Below are 21462 nucleotides of genomic sequence, written 5' to 3' on the forward strand. Positions count from 1 at the left end.
GACATCACTCCATACACTGACGTCCTTCCACACACGGGTGTTATTCCATACACTGGTGTCGTTCCTTGCGCTGACCTCAGTCAATACACCAACATCACTCCATACACTGACGTCCTTCCACACTCGGGTGTTATTCCATACACTGGTGTCGTTCCTTGCGCTGACCTCAGTCAATACACCGACATCACTCCATACACTGACGTCCTTCCACACACGGGTGTTATTCCATACACTTGTGTCGTTCCTTGCGCTGACCTCAATCAATACACCGACATCACTCCATACACTGACGTCCTTCCACACACGGGTGTTATTCCATACACTGGTGTCGTTCCTTGCGCTGACCTCAGTCAATACACCGACATCACTCCATAAACGACGTCAGTCCATGCAGTCGCCTCATTCCGTTCATGAACGTCACTCTTTACACGGACGTCATCCTGTACACAGACGTTCCTAAGTGCCCCATTTCAGTGTTTTCACCATACATCTGTTCACTGAGCCACACATGGGAGGGATACGATGTACTGTCCAAGTCCGCCAGTCAGATCACCCGGTCCCGTTAGTCATTTGCTACTATAAGCAGAAGTTAGTGAAGAGCTATCAATAGTTTTCTCTGTTCTCATAATGAGCAGCAAATCATCCCGTTAAAACGATGAAATTACCAGCCTCAGGGGACTATAAATTTAGATACCAAACTCTTAATTCTGTTACAAAAAAGTTTTGAAATGAAAGAAAAATACACACATAAATTTTGCTGTATTTTGTTTTGATCACTATCAGCTTTGTTTACTGTAAGCTCTAAGTACATGTGTACTCAAGGTCTTTCTCCTCTGTTTCCTAGACACTGGTGTACCTATAGCAACGACAGACACATCATGGTCATGGAATGTGAGACTGTCCTGTTTCTGTCAGGTAACTACTGACCTTTGGCGTTTGTCGCAGCTTATAACTTACCGTTCCACATACAGCAGATAAAATATGCATACAAGATATACACCATTTAACATACATGTATATAAACGATATATAACAGTTATCATACATAAACACTATACAATGTTTAACATACATATTCATCATTTACCATGCATTGACAATTTACAACATGCCACATACATGTATATAGACGATATAGCATTTATCATATAAAACCGCTAGTATACAACATTTAACATGCAAATACAGTTTATAACATGTAGCATACACATACAGTATACAACAGGTACAAGTATACTCGGAGCTCCAGATAAGTCGCGTATTTGCGTATTTTACTCAATCAAAATCACATTTACTCCATTGATGACACATCTTGGAGTACAAAAAAAAACACACATATGAATCACTTAAAACCCATTTGGTATATCACAATGTTGATAATTTACTCAAATGAATAAACTGGCTTGCGTATGATTCGTCATGGCGCGCAAACTCTAAAACAGCATTAGCCGATGGTAAGAGATGCTTATATAAACATATACTAATATAGCCGAAGCCACTGTGAGGGGTTACTCTAATAGTCACATGACTTCCATGTTGAGTATTTAGAAATGGCTGTCAATTGTTTGGTAGTATGACAATTACTAAAAACTTGTAGTCCCTTGAGATGAGTTTATAACTTCATATTTGGAAGAGTTAAGTGAGTGAGTGAAAAGTGAGTGAGTGAATGAGTGAGTTTAGTTTTACGCTACACTCAGCAATATTCCAGCTGTATGGCGGCGGTTTGTAGATAATCGAGTCTGGACCAGACAATCCAGTGATCAACAACATATGCATCGATCTGCACAATTGGGAACCGATGACATGTGCCAACCAGGTCAGCGAGCCTGACCACCTGATCCCTTTAGTTGCTTCTTTCGACACGCATAGTTGCCTTTTATCGCAAGCGTGGGTTGCTGAAGGCGTATTCTACCCCTTGACCTTCAAGAGTCGGAAGAATTAAGTTCTCAATTTACATATTTAGAAGCGTTGAGTACCCAATAAGGATAAGAAACTCAGTGTAAAAGTACTCAATTCTTTTTACTAGTGGGAGTATAAAAAAGGCTAGTTACACCTCGTGAAAAGGTAATTGCTCACACACAAACAAACGTGGGAGAAAACATCGAGTTGCTTGAAAAACTTATCTAGGGTTCTGGTATACACACAACATATGCATAATTCAATCTGTGCAAGCATACAAGGACAATATGCGTCACACAGTTAACTTGATACAACATTCAAGTTGGGATGTATACAGACACTGAGCTCGAGGACCAACAACCTACCCCTTTATACAATATAAACACACTTTTTACAACGGACACGCAGACATGAACATGTCCTATGTCCAATTGTTATCACCCGATTTGCTCGAACTGTAATAGCCAGGTTACATAACGGGGAAAACGAACGAAGACACATTAGGAATGTATGCAAGATGTCTACTTGAATGTATTGTCACTATGTGAGAGTCCTGCTAACACACATATCTGCTAGATTATCTTACTACACACATGAGTGTCGCTTTCTGACTGGCTAAGCGCTATTCTATTATTTTCAATTAACCCCGCTACGGGCGAAGTATTATTTTCAGCGTACACCTCTTGGAATTCCGAACTCTTCTGGTGCTTCATTGTAGTACTTTCTTATCTCGATTAATATTGAATCACGCATCAAGTACGGAAATTACCGATATTTTGCGATTGAAAATCGATGGAAGGGAGATAACTCTATATCTATTTACCATGCGTCGTCTGCAAAATGGCGATTCGCCTCGCATTCAACAGAAGTCCTGCCAACAGGTCACAATTACAATTCAGGTGTAAGATAAATACGTTGTTCACTTGGGGTCCATGTCTCACATACCCTCGAGGTTTGTTTATGCTCAACTCGCCCTTCGGGCTCGGGAAACCTCGAGGGTACATGAGCCCATGGCCCCTCGCGACCAGTGAACACCTTATAATGTATTGTGTTGCAGTGCTCGCTACCACAGATATCTCCTAAAATGTGTTGCCGACATATTTCAGTCATGGCTAATACATATATCAACTAGAATGTATTGTCAACATACCTCAGTCATGGCTAACGCAGATATCTATTAAAATGCTTTGCCAACATGTTTCAGTTCTCACCGTACAAGGTGTCATGTTGTGTGAGTGGGGGACATATGGCAGCTACTGCAACCTCACCTGTCCGCTGAACTGTCAGACAAACGAAGTGAGACATCTACGTCACTGTCACCAGGAGACAGGCAGATGTTCTGAGGGCTGCATTGCGGGATGGTACGGCGACATGTGCAACACTCATTGCCACCAGAACTGCAGGAACGGGGTCTGTAACCGCCGAAATGGACAGTGTTTCCTGGGTTGTAAAGACAATCACACCTACTACGGCGATTTCTGCAATGTTACTAAACGTAAGTAGGCACGAAATGTGTCATCAATGGGTTCAAATACAAAAAGTTTAGATTGTCTACTATCATAGCCTCTATTGTCTTCTCTATAAGGCTTTATTGCATATATTAGCTACTACATAAGGGTATGCTGTCTTCAGTGTAAGGGACTATTGCCTATATTCGCTACTACATAAGGCTATGTTGTCTTCAGTGTAAGGGACTATTGCCCATATTAGCTACTACATAAGGCTGTATTGTCTTCAGTGTAAGGGACTATTGCCTACATTGGCTACTGCCTAAGGGTATGCTGTCTTCAGTGTAAGGGACTATTGCCAATATTGGCTACTACATAAGGCTATGCTGTCTTCAGTGTAAGTGACTATTGCCTATATTGGATACAACATAAGGCTATGTTGTCTTCAGTGTAAGGCTCTATTACCTATATTGGCGACTACATAAGACTATGTTGTCTTCAGTGTAAGGGACTATTGCCTATATTGGCTACTACATAAGGCTATGTTGTATTCAGTGTAAGGGACTATTGCCCATATTAACTACTACATAAGGCTGTATTGTCTTCAGTGTAAGGGACTATTGCCTACATTGGATACAACATAAGGCTATGCTGTCTTCAGTGTAAGGCTCTATTACCTATATTGGCGACTACATAAGACTATGTTGTCTTCAGTGTAAGGGACTATTGCCTATATTCGCTACTACATACGACTATGTTGTCCTCAGTGTAAGGGACTATTGCCTATATTGGCGACTACATAAGGCTATGCTGTCTTCAGTGTAAGGCTCTATTACCTATATTGGCGACTACATAAGGCTATGTTGTCTTCAGTGTAAGGGACTATTGCCTATATTCGCTACTACATAAGACTATGTTGTCTTCAGTGTAAGGGACTATTACCTATATTGGCGACTACATAAGACTATGTTGTCTTCAGTGTAAGGGACTATTGCCTATATTCGCTACTACATAAGACTATGTTGTCTTCAGTGTAAGGGACTATTACCTATATTGGCGACTACATAAGACTATGTTGTCTTCAGTGTAAGGGACTATTGCCTATATTCGCTACTACATAAGGCTATGCTGTCTTCAGTGTAAGGCTCTATTACCTATATTGGCGACTACATAAGACTATGTTGTCTTCAGTGTAAGGGACTATTGCCTATATTCGCTACTACATAAGACTATGTTGTCTTCAGTGTAAGTGACTATTGCCTATATTGGATACAACATAAGGCTATGTTGTCTTCAGTGTAAGGCTCTATTACCTATATTGGCGACTACATAAGACTATGTTGTCTTCAGTGTAAGGGACTATTGCCTATATTGGCTACTACATAAGGCTATGTTGTCTTCAGTGTAAGGGACTATTGCCCATATTAACTACTACATAAGGCTGTATTGTCTTCAGTGTAAGGGACTATTGCCTATATTGGATACAACATAAGGCTATGCTGTCTTCAGTGTAAGGCTCTATTACCTATATTGGCGACTACATAAGACTATGTTGTCTTCAGTGTAAGGGACTATTGCCTATATTCGCTACTACATAAGACTATGTTGTCTTCAGTGTAAGGGACTATTGCCTATATTGGCGACTACATAAGGCTATGCTGTCTTCAGTGTAAGGCTCTATTACCTATATTGGCGACTACATAAGACTATGTTGTCTTCAGTGTAAGGGACTATTGCCTATATTCGCTACTACATAAGACTATGTTGTCTTCAGTGTAAGGGACTATTGCCTATATTGGCGACTACATAAGGCTATGCTGTCTTCAGTGTAAGGCTCTATTACCTATGTTGGCGACTACATAAGACTATGTTGTCTTCAGTGTAAGGGACTATTGCCTATATTCGCTACTACATAAGACTATGTTGTCTTCAGTGTAAGGGACTATTGCCTATATTCGCTACTACATAAGACTATGTTGTCTTCAGTGTAAGGGACTATTACCTATATTGGCGACTACATAAGACTATGTTGTCTTCAGTGTAAGGGACTATTGCCTATATTCGCTACTACATAAGGCTATGCTGTCTTCAGTGTAAGGGACTATTGCCTATATTGGCGACTACATAAGGCTATGCTGTCTTCAGTGTAAGGGACTATTGCCTATATTCGCTACTACATAAGACTATGTTGTCTTCAGTGTAAGGGACTATTGCCTATATTCGCTACTACATAAGACTATGTTGTCTTCAGTGTAAGGGACTATTACCTATATTGGCGACTACATAAGACTATGTTGTCTTCAGTGTAAGGGACTATTGCCTATATTCGCTACTACATAAGACTATGTTGTCTTCAGTGTAAGGGACTATTGCCTATATTGGCGACTACATAAGGCTATGCTGTCTTCAGTGTAAGGCTCTATTACCTATATTGGCGACTACATAAGACTATGTTGTCTTCAGTGTAAGGGACTATTGCCTATATTCACTACTACATAAGACTATGTTGTCTTCAGTGTAAGGGACTATTGCCTATATTCGCTACTACATAAGACTATGTTGTCTTCAGTGTAAGGGACTATTACCTATATTGGCGACTACAAAAGACTATGTTGTCTTCAGTGTAAGGGACTATTGCCTATATTCGCTACTACATAAGGCTATGCTGTCTTCAGTGTAAGGGACTATTACCTATATTGGCGACTACATAAGACTATGTTGTCTTCAGTGTAAGGGACTATTGCCTATATTCGCTACTACATAAGACTATGTTGTCTTCAGTGTAAGTGACTATTGCCTATATTGGCGACTACATAAGGCTATGCTGTCTTCAGTGTAAGGCTCTATTACCTATATTGCCGACTACATAAGACTATGTTGTCTTCAGTGTAAGGGACTATTGCCTATATTCACTACTACATAAGACTATGTTGTCTTCAGTGTAAGGGACTATTGCCTATATTCGCTACTACATAAGACTATGTTGTCTTCAGTGTAAGGGACTATTACCTATATTGGCGACTACATAAGACTATGTTGTCTTCAGTGTAAGGGACTATTGCCTATATTCGCTACTACATAAGGCTATGCTGTCTTCAGTGTAAGGCTCTATTACCTATATTGGCGACTACATAAGACTATGTTGTCTTCAGTGTAAGGGACTATTGCCTATATTCGCTACTACATAAGACTATGTTGTCTTCAGTGTAAGTGACTATTGCCTATATTGGCGACTACATAAGGCTATGCTGTCTTCAGTGTAAGGCTCTATTACCTATATTGGCGACTACATAAGACTATGTTGTCTTCAGTGTAAGGGACTATTGCCTATATTCGCTACTACATAAGACTATGTTGTCTTCAGTGTAAGGGACTATTGCCTATATTCGCTACTACGTAAGACTATGTTGTCTTCAGTGTAAGGGACTATTACCTATATTGGCGACTACATAAGACTATGTTGTCTTCAGTGTAAGGGACTATTGCCTATATTCGCTACTACATAAGGCTATGCTGTCTTCAGTGTAAGGCTCTATTACCTATATTGGCGACTACATAAGACTATGTTGTCTTCAGTGTAAGGGACTATTGCCTATATTCGCTACTACATAAGACTATGTTGTCTTCAGTGTAAGGGACTATTACCTATATTGGCGACTACATAAGGCTATGCTGTCTTCAGTGTAAGGCTCTATTACCTATGTTGGCGACTACATAAGACTATGTTGTCTTCAGTGTAAGGCTCTATTACCTATATTGGCGACTGCATAAGACTATGTTGTCTTCAGTGTAAGGGACTATTGCCTATATTCGCTACAACATAAGGCTATGTTGTCTTCAGTGTAAGGGACTATTGCCTATATTCGCTACTACATAAGGCTATGCTGTCTTCAGTGTAAGTGACTATTGCCTATATTGGATACAACATAAGGCTATGTTGTCTTCAGTGTAAGGCTCTATTACCTATATTGGCGACTACATAAGACTATGTTGTCTTCAGTGTAAGGGACTATTGCCTATATTCGCTACTACATAAGGCTGTATTTTCTTCAGTGTAAGGGACTATTGCCTATATTGGATACAACATAAGACTATGTTGTCTTCAGTGTAAGGGACTATTGCCTATATTCGCTACTACATAAGACTATGTTGTCTTCAGTGTAAGGGACTATTGCCTATATTCGCTACTACATAAGACTATGTTGTCTTCAGTGTATGGGACTATTACCTATATTGGCGACTACATAAGACTATGTTGTCTTCAGTGTAAGGGACTATTGCCTATATTCGCTACTACATAAGACTATGTTGTCTTCAGTGTAAGGGACTATTGCCTATATTGGCGACTACATAAGGCTATGCTGTCTTCAGTGTAAGGCTCTATTACCTATATTGGCGACTACATAAGACTATGTTGTCTTCAGTGTAAGGGACTATTGCCTATATTCGCTACTACATAAGACTATGTTGTCTTCAGTGTAAGGGACTATTGCCTATATTCGCTACTACATAAGACTATGTTGTCTTCAGTGTAAGGGACTATTACCTATATTGGCGACTACATAAGACTATGTTGTCTTCAGTGTAAGGGACTATTGCCTATATTGGCGACTACATAAGACTATGCTGTCTTCAGTGTAAGGCTCTATTACCTATATTGGCGACTACATAAGACTATGTTGTCTTCAGTGTAAGGGACTATTGCCTATATTCGCTACTACATAAGACTATGTTGTCTTCAGTGTAAGGGACTATTGCCTATATTCGCTACTACATAAGGCTATGCTGTCTTCAGTGTAAGGCTCTATTACCTATATTGGCGACTACATAAGACTATGTTGTCTTCAGTGTAAGGGACTATTGCCTATATTCGCTACTACATAAGACTATGTTGTCTTCAGTGTAAGGGACTATTGCCTATATTCGCTACTACATAAGACTATGTTGTCTTCAGTGTAAGGGACTATTACCTATATTGGCGACTACATAAGACTATGTTGTCTTCAGTGTAAGGGACTATTGCCTATATTCGCTACTACATAAGGCTATGCTGTCTTCAGTGTAAGGCTCTATTACCTATATTGGCGACTACATAAGACTATGTTGTCTTCAGTGTAAGGGACTATTGCCTATATTCGCTACTACATAAGACTATGTTGTCTTCAGTGTAAGGGACTATTACCTATATTGGCGACTACATAAGGCTATGCTGTCTTCAGTGTAAGGCTCTATTACCTATGTTGGCGACTTCATAAGACTATGTTGTCTTCAGTGTAAGGCTCTATTACCTATATTGGCGACTACATAAGACTATGTTGTCTTCAGTGTAAGGGACTATTGCCTATATTCGCTACAACATAAGGCTATGTTGTCTTCAGTGTAAGGGACTATTACCTATATTCGCTACTACATAAGGCTATGCTGTCTTCAGTGTAAGTGACTATTGCCTATATTGGATACAACATAAGGCTATGTTGTCTTCAGTGTAAGGCTCTATTACCTATATTGGCGACTGCATAAGACTATGTTGTCTTCAGTGTAAGGGACTATTGCCTATATTCGCTACTACATAAGGCTGTATTGTCTTCAGTGTAAGGGACTATTGCCTATATTGGATACAACATAAGACTATGTTGTCTTCAGTGTAAGGGACTATTGCCTATATTCGCTACTACATAAGACTATGTTGTCTTCAGTGTAAGGGACTATTGCCTATATTCGCTACTACATAAGACTATGTTGTCTTCAGTGTAAGGGACTATTGCCTATATTCGCTACTACATAAGGGTATATCGTCTACTATGTAGGGTTCTTTTATCAGCTGTATGAGGCTCTATTGTCTAATACATACTGAGTCAAAAAAGACACTTTACAAAATGTAATTTTTAAAAATGAATAATGAATACTTTTTCTCTGATGCATCTATGTATCCGAAATGGGATCCCTATCTTTCGACTCTAGAAACACGTTAGCAAAACCCACTCAAACCCATCCATTCGTTGTGCAAATAACGTTAGTGCCAATTCAGGTTTTAAATGGGGCAGTCGATCACGTGATCTTCACATCGAAGGTGTTTTTCATTGGCACATGTTTACACTGGCCTCACGAATTGCAAAAATACTTTTAAACCACTGTTCTAACGGTACTTTAAATGGCACGAATGTCAAATATGCAATGTGAACGTACCGTTGGCATGTTACAAGCTGGAAGATCAAGTACTGATGTCGCAAGAGTAATGGGATGCAGTCGTTGAACTTCTGCGTTGAGAGTCTGCTTGACTATACAACTCTCTGTTGTCTACCACATGCAACTGTGTATTCCTCTTTAAGGCAGTGTAAGGCTAATTTGTTCTGTTGTATCTGGCTACATGATACTGTGGGGTCCTCTACAAGGCAATACAAGGTTATGCATTCTGCTGTATCAGGATCTATCCCATTGTGTAGTCCTCTATAATTCTATATAAGGCTGTTTATTCGGCTCTATCAGGCTATATGGTGCTGTGTAGTCCTGAATAAGGCAATATAAGGCTATGTATACTGCTGTACCAGGCTCTATCCGATAAGGTCTATAAGGTCATATCAGGCTATATATTTTGCTATATCAGGCTATATGCGAGTGTGTTGCCCTCTGTAATGCTGTACAATGCTTCTACTACAAAGGCCATAGCACAGTTCATCTCACTCGAATAAAAGCGACAAAACCCTGTCTACTTATGTAAGAGGTTATCCGACAAAAGCAGACGTCTAGTTAACTAAATCACTTAGTCGGAGTTTATGAAACAATCACAAATAGAAGATCATAGCCAGAAAATAATCGGATCCTGCTCCACCAATGTCGCTTGTCGGAACTACTTACAGACATGATGGAATACAAGAGGGATGTGTTCAATATTCACTAATCCGCCTACATATAAAACCTGCAGTCTTGTTGGGGTGGTGGTGTAGACAGGTTGTTAAAGTGAACTGGGTAACCCATTGGTTAAAGCATCCGCCCTTCACATTGAACAACCGGTTTCAATTCCATATATGCATCCACTGCATCAATCTAACTTTGGTATCCACCGCCATGGTATTGCTGGAATATTTCTATACTAGTTCACTCACTCACTGTTCAAAAAAGAAACACTTTTTTATTTTCTGTTAAGAACAAGCGCCACCTGACGGCCACACAGGTGAGAAGACAGGAAGCGACTTGGCCAGCATCTTGGTCCCCGTCGTCTTCATCATTGCCGTAGCAGCAGCAGTCGTTGTAGCCGTGATAATGGTCATAAGGTAAAGGGACTTCCAAATAACATTTCTTCCCCTTCAGTTTTCTTTTGATGAAACGTTCTATTTCAACCAAAGTAAACACCAGTGTACCCAGTAAACAACACTTTAACTGTATGTCACACCAAGTATATTGTATGCCCAATAAACAACAGTATGGCTGTAAGTAACATCAAGCATATTGTACACCCAGTAAACAACAGTATGGTTGTATGTAACACCAAGTATATTGTATGTCCAGTAACCAACAACTTAACGGTATATGACGCCAGGCATATTGTAACCCAGTAAACAACAGTGTGGTTGTATGTAACACCAAGCATATTGTACAACCAATAAACACCAGTATGGCTATATCTAACATCAAGCATATTGTACACCCAGTATGGTTGTAGGTAAAACCAAGTATGCTCTATACTCAGTAAACAACAGTATGGTTGTATGTAACACCAAGTATTTTGTATTCCCAGTAAACAACAGTTCAACGGTATATGACGCCAAGTATTTTGTACATCCAGTTAACAATAGTCTGGTTATATGTAACACCAAGCATATTGTACACCCACTTAACAACAGTTCAGCTGTATATAACACCAAGTTTACTGGTACCATAAACGTCTTTGGTGCGTCTTTGAATGACAGGCTATGTACCATAGCAGACCTTTTGTCTTTCGATTGTGGTGGCGTCGCTAGTCGCCTTCCTAATGATAACGTTCATATCATAATTTACCTTGTAGATATCGTCAAAGGAGAAGAGCGGTTTCCCTTAATGCAAGGTATGTTATCTGTTATCTTCTCAAATCGTCTATAATCTGTATAATATGTATGTATGTATGTATGTATGTATGTATGTGTACGTGTGTGTGTCTGTGTGTCTGTCTGTATGTATGTATGTGTGTATGTATATATGTATGCATATATCTATCTATCTATCTATCTATCTATCTATCTATCTATCTATAGAACTACTAGTAGAGTGCTAGGATCTGGAAAAACACCTCAAACGTGTTATACTGAGCAAGGAGCTGGCAGATGAGAACTTGTTTATAATGTTCAAAACTGAGGACTGAGCGTATGTCTTTCAGAACAAGTAGGCCTATACAGTTGCTTTGACCGCGGAGAGTTTGCCATATGGCCGGAGACTGAGTAGGTCCGGATGTGTCTCCAGGTGTCCTGGTTTTGTTTGAGGAGACACAGAGAACTGCTGACCTTCTGACCACAGGTGTCGTGTTGGCTTGCAGACGTGAATGAGGTCTGTGAGATTTGATGAGGCGAGTCTATGTAGATATCTGTATACCATCACTGGTATCTTGAAAGCCCGTATCTCCCTCGATAAACTTACTCCAGATAAAATTGAAAACCTTCCCCGACACCTACGCAACTAAATAGCATCATTTAATACCTTATCAGTTTTAATTTCATGACAAATTCGCCCTGAAGATCCGGGCTAACACTGGCCTTCATTAACCCATGCTTCTCGTAAGAGGCGATTAACGGGATCCGGTGGCCAGGTTCGCTGACTTTGTTGTCACATGTCATCGTATCCCAAATGCGCAGATCGACATTAATGCTGTTTATCACTGCATCGTCTTGCCCTTGACTCCATTATTTACAGATCGCCGCCATATAACTGGGATGTTGCTGAGTGCGGCGTAAAACTAAAATCACTTACGCATAATAAATTCAAGTCCAACTGTATGTCTAACTGTGTTAGAACATGCTGGTTTCAGAGATTTTAAGAAAGCTTCTTCCATTTGAGGAGCACACATCATTACCCAGAGCGGAGTATACATGTAGTACTGAGGTCAGATGTATCCGTTTGTTAGAAACTAATTATACACCTGGAAATTAATCAAGCAACACCCCAATTTTTTCTATTGGAGCAACTTTGAAGTGTTCTGACAATCAAAATATGCCGGGTTGATATAGTTTGACACTTTTTTATTCAACAGACGATCTCTGACAAACAACTTAAAGAGAAAAAATATCAAGACTTTGCTTTATTGCAACGAAATCCAAATTCTTAAAACTGTCTTAAATTCATGAAAAAATGGACACAATTTACTATTCATCCACAGACGTTGTTGTCAGGTGTATTAACACAAATGTCACATGGAAAGAAAGAACAGTCATCTGAGAGTCTGCACACCGACTTTCATCAATATCTAGTGTGTCCTCCCTGCGCACGCACCACCGATTCCAGACGCCTCCTCATTCCTTGGATGAGTCTCCGGATCTGATTCTGGGGGATCCTGTTCCACTCCTCATGCAGGGCAGCCGTCAATTCGTTGAGATTATGGACTGGTGGGTCTCTCTGCCTCACACGACGGCCAATAAAGTCCCACAAATGTTCAATGGGGTTGAGGTCAGGGCTCATGGCAGGCCATGGAATTCTGTCAATTGCATTTGCCGCAAAAAATCATTTACAGCATGCGCCCTGTGAGGTCTAGCATTGTCGTCCATAAATATGGGTCTCGTTGCCAGAGGATGGTTCTCAAAATGAGGTACCACAGCCCTGTCAAGAACCTCCTGTTGGTAACGAACACCGTTAAGGTTGCCACGGATGGTAATGATATCCAACTTGCAGTTCATGGAAATGCACCCCCATACCATAACGGAACCTCCCCCAAAGGCCACAGTCTCCTGGATGTTCCGTGGAGCCATTGCTGTGTTCCTCTGCCTCCAGACCCGAGTACGACCGTCCACCATGTGCAGCAAGAACCGGCTCTCATCTGAGAAATGGACCTTCCTCCAAGAGGCAATGTTCCAGTGCAAACGGTCATTACACCAGGCCAGTCGGGCTGCCTTATGGGCTGGAGACAGTCTGGGTCGCTTGATTGGCCTCCTTGCCCGGTATCCTGCAGCTTTCAGACGATTCCGAACAGTCCTGTTCGAGATGGGTCTCCCTGGAAGCCACTCCTGTCTCAACCGAGAGCTCGAGTCGAAGGACCTGCGCCGTACAAGTCTCAGTAAAGCTCTGTCCTCCCGGACTGTGGTCTTCCTGGGTCTTCCTGGTCTAGGCAGGTCTTTAACTTCATTAGTGGCCCGGTATTTTTTCAAAAGTTTTGAAATTATGGAATGATGTCGTCCGATTTGAGTCCCGATTTGTCTTAGAGACATACCAGCATTCCTCATGCCGATTATTTGCCAACGAGTGGCCTCTGATAATTTCCTACGTGCCATGACATTGAAATGAATGAAAAACCGAATGCAATCGACAACCTGCGCTTGTAAACACCCCAGGGAAAAAGTGCATTTTTCGAAAGTTGAGGTTAAAGCAATGCACGTGCGCTGTGCAAGCTTCACGCGCGTCATATCAACCCATGAAAAGCTCATGCTGTATGTCAATACATCAAAATTGAATAATCAATCATCAAAATTACTTCGTTAAACTTTGTTAAGTTTTTATGTGTCTTTGAATTTGGTGTTGCTTAATTAATTTCCATATGTATATATTATGTAAATATTCGGAAATACGTTTGCTTAAAGGAAAAAAAGCTTCGATGTATATACGATCAACACATGTGCAACTAGTTTGAAAGGCGACATAGGTAAACGTGAACCTAGAATATAACTAGTCTATGAGATGTAATTAACTTTGTCAAAATTAAAAGTTCACAAATCAATACAAGTTTTATTGAAGGTGTGTCTGTCAGTATTAAACAAAGTGACAGACCAGATAATACGCGAGTAGTGAGTGTAGCTATAAAATAATATACTCGGCTCTTTCTAATTGGGATCTAACCTGCAGCTTATACTAGAAACGGCATACTGATCTTTACACGCAAGGCTGGTCTTGCAGGAACGTCTCTTGAGATGGGAGGCAGGACACAAGAACAATATGCTGGTTGCACACCGCCAAATGTTTTCCCATAGACTTTTATACTATACTTTTGAAAAATCATCCAGGCTGTCAACAGCCGTTCCATGTACACACGGGTGTGGAATATAGACTGCAATATAAACCTTATCCTGCCGATTTTCCGAGCTCAGAAAGCTGAACACATCATACCCTGTTCCGCACAAAATGTCACCTACTTGAAAATATCTGCACAACATATTAAACATAACTCATGAGGATAAAATCGCAATACAATTGTGGTCAGTTTTAAAGACTATACCAAACTTACATTATTTCATCCAATCACATCTGTTCAGATGTTTACAAACGCTACTCGCTCAGGATTCGTATTTCGCGTAGTGAAACCTATTGGACAGTCCTACACAAAATCAGATGATTCTGGTTTATTTGTGGGATAAACATCATGTGCTGGCCAATATCCGGTTTTCATTGAGCATTTGAAGCACGGGGATTCATCTGAAAGAGACGGCCAATGGTCAATAACACCCATAACGCCCGAAAATTGGTCAACACACGATGTTCATGGACAGTGTAAACACAAAGGTAAACCGAACGGCCCATGGGAGTTTTACTGTTTCCTCTCATTTACATATGTGTGGGTACAGCAGTGAAGTGTCATCAGCTGGACGTTTCAGGTGGTGCAATGGTAGCATCTGGACCTGCCCATGTGTGTCGTCATTCCGACTTTACGTCACAATATGATTTGAATGACGTCACCACTGTTGACAACGCAACCATACAAATGTGGTGTGCGGTATGTCTACGTATCAATATGCAGAGAAAGGTCATGGAATCGAATACCAAAACGTAGCGTTTTTTGCAACCAATCAGATTAAAGCTCATCATGACATTTGGCTTACAGCATTAACGCAAAGTGACAACAATGGCCCGGGGACTTCTTAGAATAATCATACATTCTTGGAGAAAACATTCTGAAATAAGCAGAAAAGATAGTAAAAACACCGATGAAATAAAAAAATCACAGATACAATGCTCATTTCATACATGATCTCTGCATTATGGTAGTCTACAGAAACTACAGTTCATCATGAGTTTCAAAATAACTCTACGTTAATTAGAAATTCTCCAACTACAGGCACGTATATTCCACGGACTTAAAATATTCTTCTAGTTACACTTCCCAGACAAGGCTACAATCTCCAATGCCAGGTGCTTTTTCTTTGGTTGCTGAAAACATATTCTACCCCAGATCTTCATGGGTCTTCTCCGTACAAGCGGAATTGTAGAGACCCTGATCCTAGTCACGATAAACAGAACTTCCTGGGCAACAAACCATGCTCACAAAGAATACTAAAATTAGATATAAACGGTATAATAGTCATCGTTGCTTTCTGAAATAAGAATGAACCCAATGAACAATAAATGTAACCTGTTCACACCAAATATATCTCTTATTACGCTTATTGTGGTTTTTTTCCAGATCTTTCTGTATAAATCTAGCAAAGGTTTCCACATGACATACCGAATGCCACATGTATATTGTATATTGTATTACCTGGAGCATTGTTGCACGATGAATAGCACTGAGAGACAACAGTTATGGAACTCATTGCCATCGACACAAAGAAGCATAGCTCTCCCCTTAAAACCCACCGCTACTGATCACTCTCTCACAAGACCTTTATCAGTGTGCATACATGTGGGAATGGACTAGTTTTTATCCCCCCGGCATGTGATGTGGGGAGATATAGTTGACGCCTCGTCTGTCTATCCGTATTTCCGTCCGTCCGTATTCATCTTTTTTTCCGGAGCATAACTCAGAAACCGTTCAATATTTTAGACCAAAGTTGACAGATATAATAATCTCAACCTATGGTTGTGCCTTTTGCTATTTCCAGCTTTTTGGCATTATTATTATTATTTTATTATTATTATTATTATTTGTTTTGTTTTTCCATGGAACATTTTGGTGTTAGACTAATGGTGTGGTGGGCTTCGTTTCCGGAGCAGAGCTGAAAAACCGTTCAACATTTATTGTGCATAACTTGGTGCCTTTTGCTGTTTTGTTTTTTTCATTTATTTTTCCCGTTTCCAAACAATTCTGACTTAGTCTGAAACTGAAGGGACGGACTTCGTTTCTAGAGCACAACTCGAAAACCATTTCATATCCTTCAACAGCTCGTGGCTGATATAAGAGACAGATCTTGAAGTGGTGCCTTTTGCTGTTTACAGATACATGGCAAATTATATTTTGCATGACTTCCATGGAAACGATTCAAACTTAAACTAAGAAAACATCAAGTACTTCTCAGATAATTTGTCCCTTCAAATATTTCTGGGTCGGGGGATATGTCATCGTCTCATGACTCTTGTTGATTTGGTTAGACGCCAGTGAACACCTGTCGACACTAAGAACGCAGGAAAACAGTTGTGATTATTAAACGTCCTCTCTAGCTTTATATCATACTCCCTGTGTTTTTTTTCTTTCAGTGGTCACGAAGAAAGTGAGTATCACGTGCACCCGTTTCGTAAAATTGTACATCATATTCTATTAAGCTAATACTGATAAAATTTAAAAGCAAAGCAAGGCTGTAAGCAAGATGTCAATATCATGGTTGTATGTGTCGTGAGGACCCACTGTAGAATGTTTGCAAGTCATAATCTCACTTAAATGTAAACGTTTCCATGGCGATTCCATCCAGGCAGTGGTGACATTGTATCACTTGTTACACTGCCGTCCTTGTGTCCATGTTAGCTCGACGTATCTTGGGCATCATCTTCATGCATATTTTCACAATTTCACATGTAAACATTTATGGTCTTTATAGTGACTCTGCTGAGGAGCCCAGGTAAAGGTGGTGGTAAGTATGCCATATTTCTAGCAACGTGTCATTTAATGACAGTTTCTGGCAAGTTCCCTTTAAAAAGTTACCGTGTTGTGTTTCTTAAATAATTACACAGATCGATGTTCGTGATGTTGATCGCCTGATTTCATAATCCAGACCACTGACACATAGTCGAAATGTTGCTTAGTCTTAAACAACAACCAAACAAGCTAATCTGAAAAATAGGACAACCACTTGTTGCAATGAGCAACTAACGGGATCATTTGGGTGATTTAGTCAGCCTGTCCCAACTGTGTAAGTCGACGCTCCTGCCAGATGTCGTTTGGTTAATGCATGAAACGTTTAGAAGCACAACACACCAATGTTACCTCTACTTTCGCGTCAGTCATTTCATTTGTTTGATGATCACTGTGTAGAAGGTACCTCCATTACCATATAATGGTATGACCGCCTGTTCAATACCAGATGACATGATCCTCTGTTCAATACCTGATGACAGCTGTATCAGTACACAAGTTGTATTTTCACATGACGCCGTTCAGCCTCTGACAGACGTTGTAACAATTTAAACTTTGTATGTTCAAATGTGTATTTTCTATCTGGCATTAGTTGTATCAATACAATGGTTGTATATTGAAAGATGTTTCAATGTACACTGTAGCGCTAAGGATACGTTGATGTTGTTGGAACTTGTACTTTTCTCTTCAGAACCTTCTGCCATGGGAAGACGTGCAGACATCCACAGTATGTATACCTTTTCTAGAATGAAATCACTGCAACGTTTTCTGCAATATCTTTAACCTAAGGTGCGATAGCATTGCTTAGCCTTCACCAAATCAATTAGCAACATGGGCACTGATGCACCGGGTCAACTGTTACAAACTTAACCCCATACAACAACGTAGTTGGAGGCCAGAAAAGGCTCATCTGGTGATGCAATGTACGCTGTATTCTGTTACAGACTGACGCCTATACAGCAACTCAGTTGGACACTAGGGAAGGCTCTAATAGTCTTCTGATTTACCCTGTAACCTGTTACAGACTGACGCCTATACAGCAACTCAGTTGGACACTATGGAAGGCTCTAATAGTCTTCTGATTTACCCTGTAACCTGTTACAGACTGACGCATATACAGCAACTCAGTTGGACACTAGGGAAGGCTCTAATGGTCTTCTGATTTACCCTGTAACATGTTACAGACTGACGCCTATACAACAACTCAGTTGGATACTAGGGAAGGCTCTAGTGGTCTTCTGATTTACCCTGTAACCTGTTATAGACTAAAGTATACACAAAACTAAATCTGATATACCTACTTTGTGTTAAGGCAAGGAAAGTTGATCAGCTTGATGATAAGGAGGGGTTCATTGCTAGACGTGAGTTACACTCAGGGTTTACTTGTAGACACAAAAGAAGTGGACGACTCACCTGACACTGTGAATGTACTGAGGAGAGTGCCATCTGACAATGCTGGAATCATGAGCCCAGGTGAGATTTAATTATTTATTTATTTTTATTTTGGCTGCTTTTTTAGGGGGATGGGGGTTGTGGGATTTATTTTTTATGCTGATGTTTTGGTAATACCTGCCAGTCACATATTATTGTAAGACCCCGGGTCATTAGTAACCCATTCTCGTCGTCAGAAGTGACCAATGGGATCGCGCGGTCAGGCTGGCTGACTTGCCACATGTTATCGGTTCCCAATTCCCTGAGTCAAGGACTCATGCTGTTGATGAATGGACTATTATTTACAGACCGCTGACCTATAGCTGCAATATTGCTGAGTGCGGCGTTAATTCCTACAAATATTTCATGGAAAACAAGATCTAAACATGAAAACACTTTCTGTAGTTGCCATGAGAGCGTGGCTGTATCATCCCTTGTGTCATTGCCTGACTGTAGATATTCAGGCCTTGGTTAACTGTTTCCAAATTCACCTTTGGACGGAAAGTATCAATTTATTCCAAGCGCATATGTGTAATTCCTTAACGGCGAGGAGGCTTGTGACAAAAATCAGAGCATTATTTGCATGACATCATGGTGTCACCGATTATACGAAACAAACTTAACTCATGGAATAATAATGATATTATTCAACAGATGCAGTGGACAGAGAAATAGCCAAAATTACAGACGTCTTCGTAGAGGCCTCCAGCTACAAGAAGGTCAAGGACATTCTGGAGCAACACGGTCATGTGACAATGTCGGGTGCGGCAGGTGGGGGAAAGACTTCTATCGCCCTCATGTTAGGGTCACATTATCAACAACGTGGATTTCAACTGGTTGTTGTTGTAGACGTTTGCAATTTCAAGTTATCAGATTACACTGATCTTGGAAAGGGTGTGTGTTTAATATTTCGTGATGTATTCAGGAGGCTAGACTTCTCCAGAGATTTATGTCAGTTCAGGGACGTTCTCCGGGAACTTTGGAGACATCTCCACGGATCCAGGAAAGGGTCGGATACAGGGGAGGAGCCACGACGCAAGGTTTATGCTATATTTACAACAAACATGGATTACGTTGAAACTGGAATATCACAACTTGAGGAGCTGGAAGACATCTTCTTCAAGGGCCCTTCATTCCTAGACGTGACAGACCTGAGGTTAACAGCAGAGGAGAAGAAGGGCATATTTCTCCAGCATTGCAAGAATATTAAGATACAGTTAAACATGATTTGTCAATATGAACAGTCAATCCTAGGCTTTCCTCAAGCGTGTAAACTCTTTGTCGAATTTCCAAACTTCCAAAAGTATTCGGAACGATTTTTCCAGGCACCATTCCGTTATCTTAGGGAAGAGCTTCTCGAAATTCTTCGAGGTCTTGATGATAAGGCTGCTGCCTTTGTTGTGATGTTTCTTTATGACGGTGACCTCAACCTTCACCAAGTAGAACGTAAATCAGACAACACAATGCTGGAGTCCATCTTTACAACGATAGAGGACGTTGTACAGATATCATCCAGAACAGCTGTTGCAATGGCAGTCAGACAATTCCGGGGCACCTTCTTTACCAATGGAGATAGAACAGGTTTTTCACATCGTTCCATATATAACGCGTGCGCCTGTGCACTGTTCGACGTCAATCCATCCTTTGCTCTGAAGCACTGCCGGACCCAGTTCATCCATGAACACGTGCAAGGTCAACAAGGGGACACAACTCTCGTCAACAAATACGAGCCACGTGTGTATCTGTCAGATGTTTACACTGACGTCCTGGAAGTCAGATTGTCTGGTATATAGTTTCCACTATTATTTATGAAGAGTGTGTGAGTGGGTGAGTTGGTTTTACGACACTGTAAGCAATATTTCAGCCGTATCACGCGGGGAACACCGGAAATGGGCTTCACACATTGTACCCGTATGGGGAATCGAACCTGGTGTGACGAGCAAATGATTTAACCACTAGGCTACCTCACCATTCCTATGTATGACGAAAAGTAATGCAAATTCTTTACGCATTTACTGTATTTTACTGAAAAATCTCTAAAAGCTCATGGAAAAAAATTAAAGTTAAAAACACATCATCTTATTTCACCTGTTTCATCCAATGCCACGGTGATTTGTGTAATGTCGACACTGAGATATCAGTGGTCCGTCCATGCAGTGATGGCTGTGTATAGTGTATGCTAAAGTCTCATGTGCCATGTTGTGGAGACTGGTTGTACTAAGGCATGGTATGAATAAACATTAAGAATGAAACCCGTAGACAAAGTGCTTCAGCATGTTTAAAGAATATGCCAGTTTTTAAAATTAAACTATTCTTGTTTCCCCAATAGTATTAAGGAAATTAATCACAGTTTTTTAATGCTTATATATTTTTTTTTTATCAGAATTAGATGAAAGGGAATCTTCAAGGGCGGGAAGGTCATCGAAAGGAGTCTGCAACTCTGGTGTGTTAAGCCAAGGTAAATATGTAGGGATTCATCAGTGGAAAAGCATCTAATTTCCTTATTTTTGGTGTTTAACTTTGGTGAAAATGGAATCTGTTGTAGCTGAATTCTGTGTTTTCCATACTCTCTTGTATGTTCTCCTTGTATACATTTACAACATTCGACCCTCTTGTATATATTTAACAGATATCAATTTGAAGATTTAAAATTAAAAGATTTGAAGAAAAAAGTTGACCACAGAATTCACATACATTTTAAACATGTACTGTCTGTCATCGAACGAAAGTATC

The 21462-nt window shown here is 40.4% G+C and overlaps 1 protein-coding gene across 1 annotated transcript in view; it reads left to right on the forward strand.

Moving 5' to 3' along the window:
* Positions 1 to 21462, forward strand: part of LOC137259612 (uncharacterized) — a 30228-nt gene that overhangs the window by 6364 nt on the left and 2402 nt on the right. The window contains exons 2-9 of the mRNA XM_067797227.1: positions 845 to 915; positions 3104 to 3394; positions 10492 to 10618; positions 16926 to 16939; positions 17264 to 17296; positions 18688 to 18771; positions 19384 to 20514; positions 21113 to 21187. Of these exons, the coding sequence (XP_067653328.1) occupies positions 879 to 915; positions 3104 to 3394; positions 10492 to 10618; positions 16926 to 16939; positions 17264 to 17296; positions 18688 to 18771; positions 19384 to 20514; positions 21113 to 21187 (1792 nt within the window). The 5' untranslated portion in view covers positions 845 to 878. The remainder of the gene's footprint in view (positions 1 to 844; positions 916 to 3103; positions 3395 to 10491; positions 10619 to 16925; positions 16940 to 17263; positions 17297 to 18687; positions 18772 to 19383; positions 20515 to 21112; positions 21188 to 21462) is intronic.

Source organism: Haliotis asinina, chromosome 13 (assembly GCF_037392515.1).
Source record: "Haliotis asinina isolate JCU_RB_2024 chromosome 13, JCU_Hal_asi_v2, whole genome shotgun sequence".
NCBI classification, from domain to species: Eukaryota; Metazoa; Mollusca; class Gastropoda; order Lepetellida; family Haliotidae; genus Haliotis; species Haliotis asinina.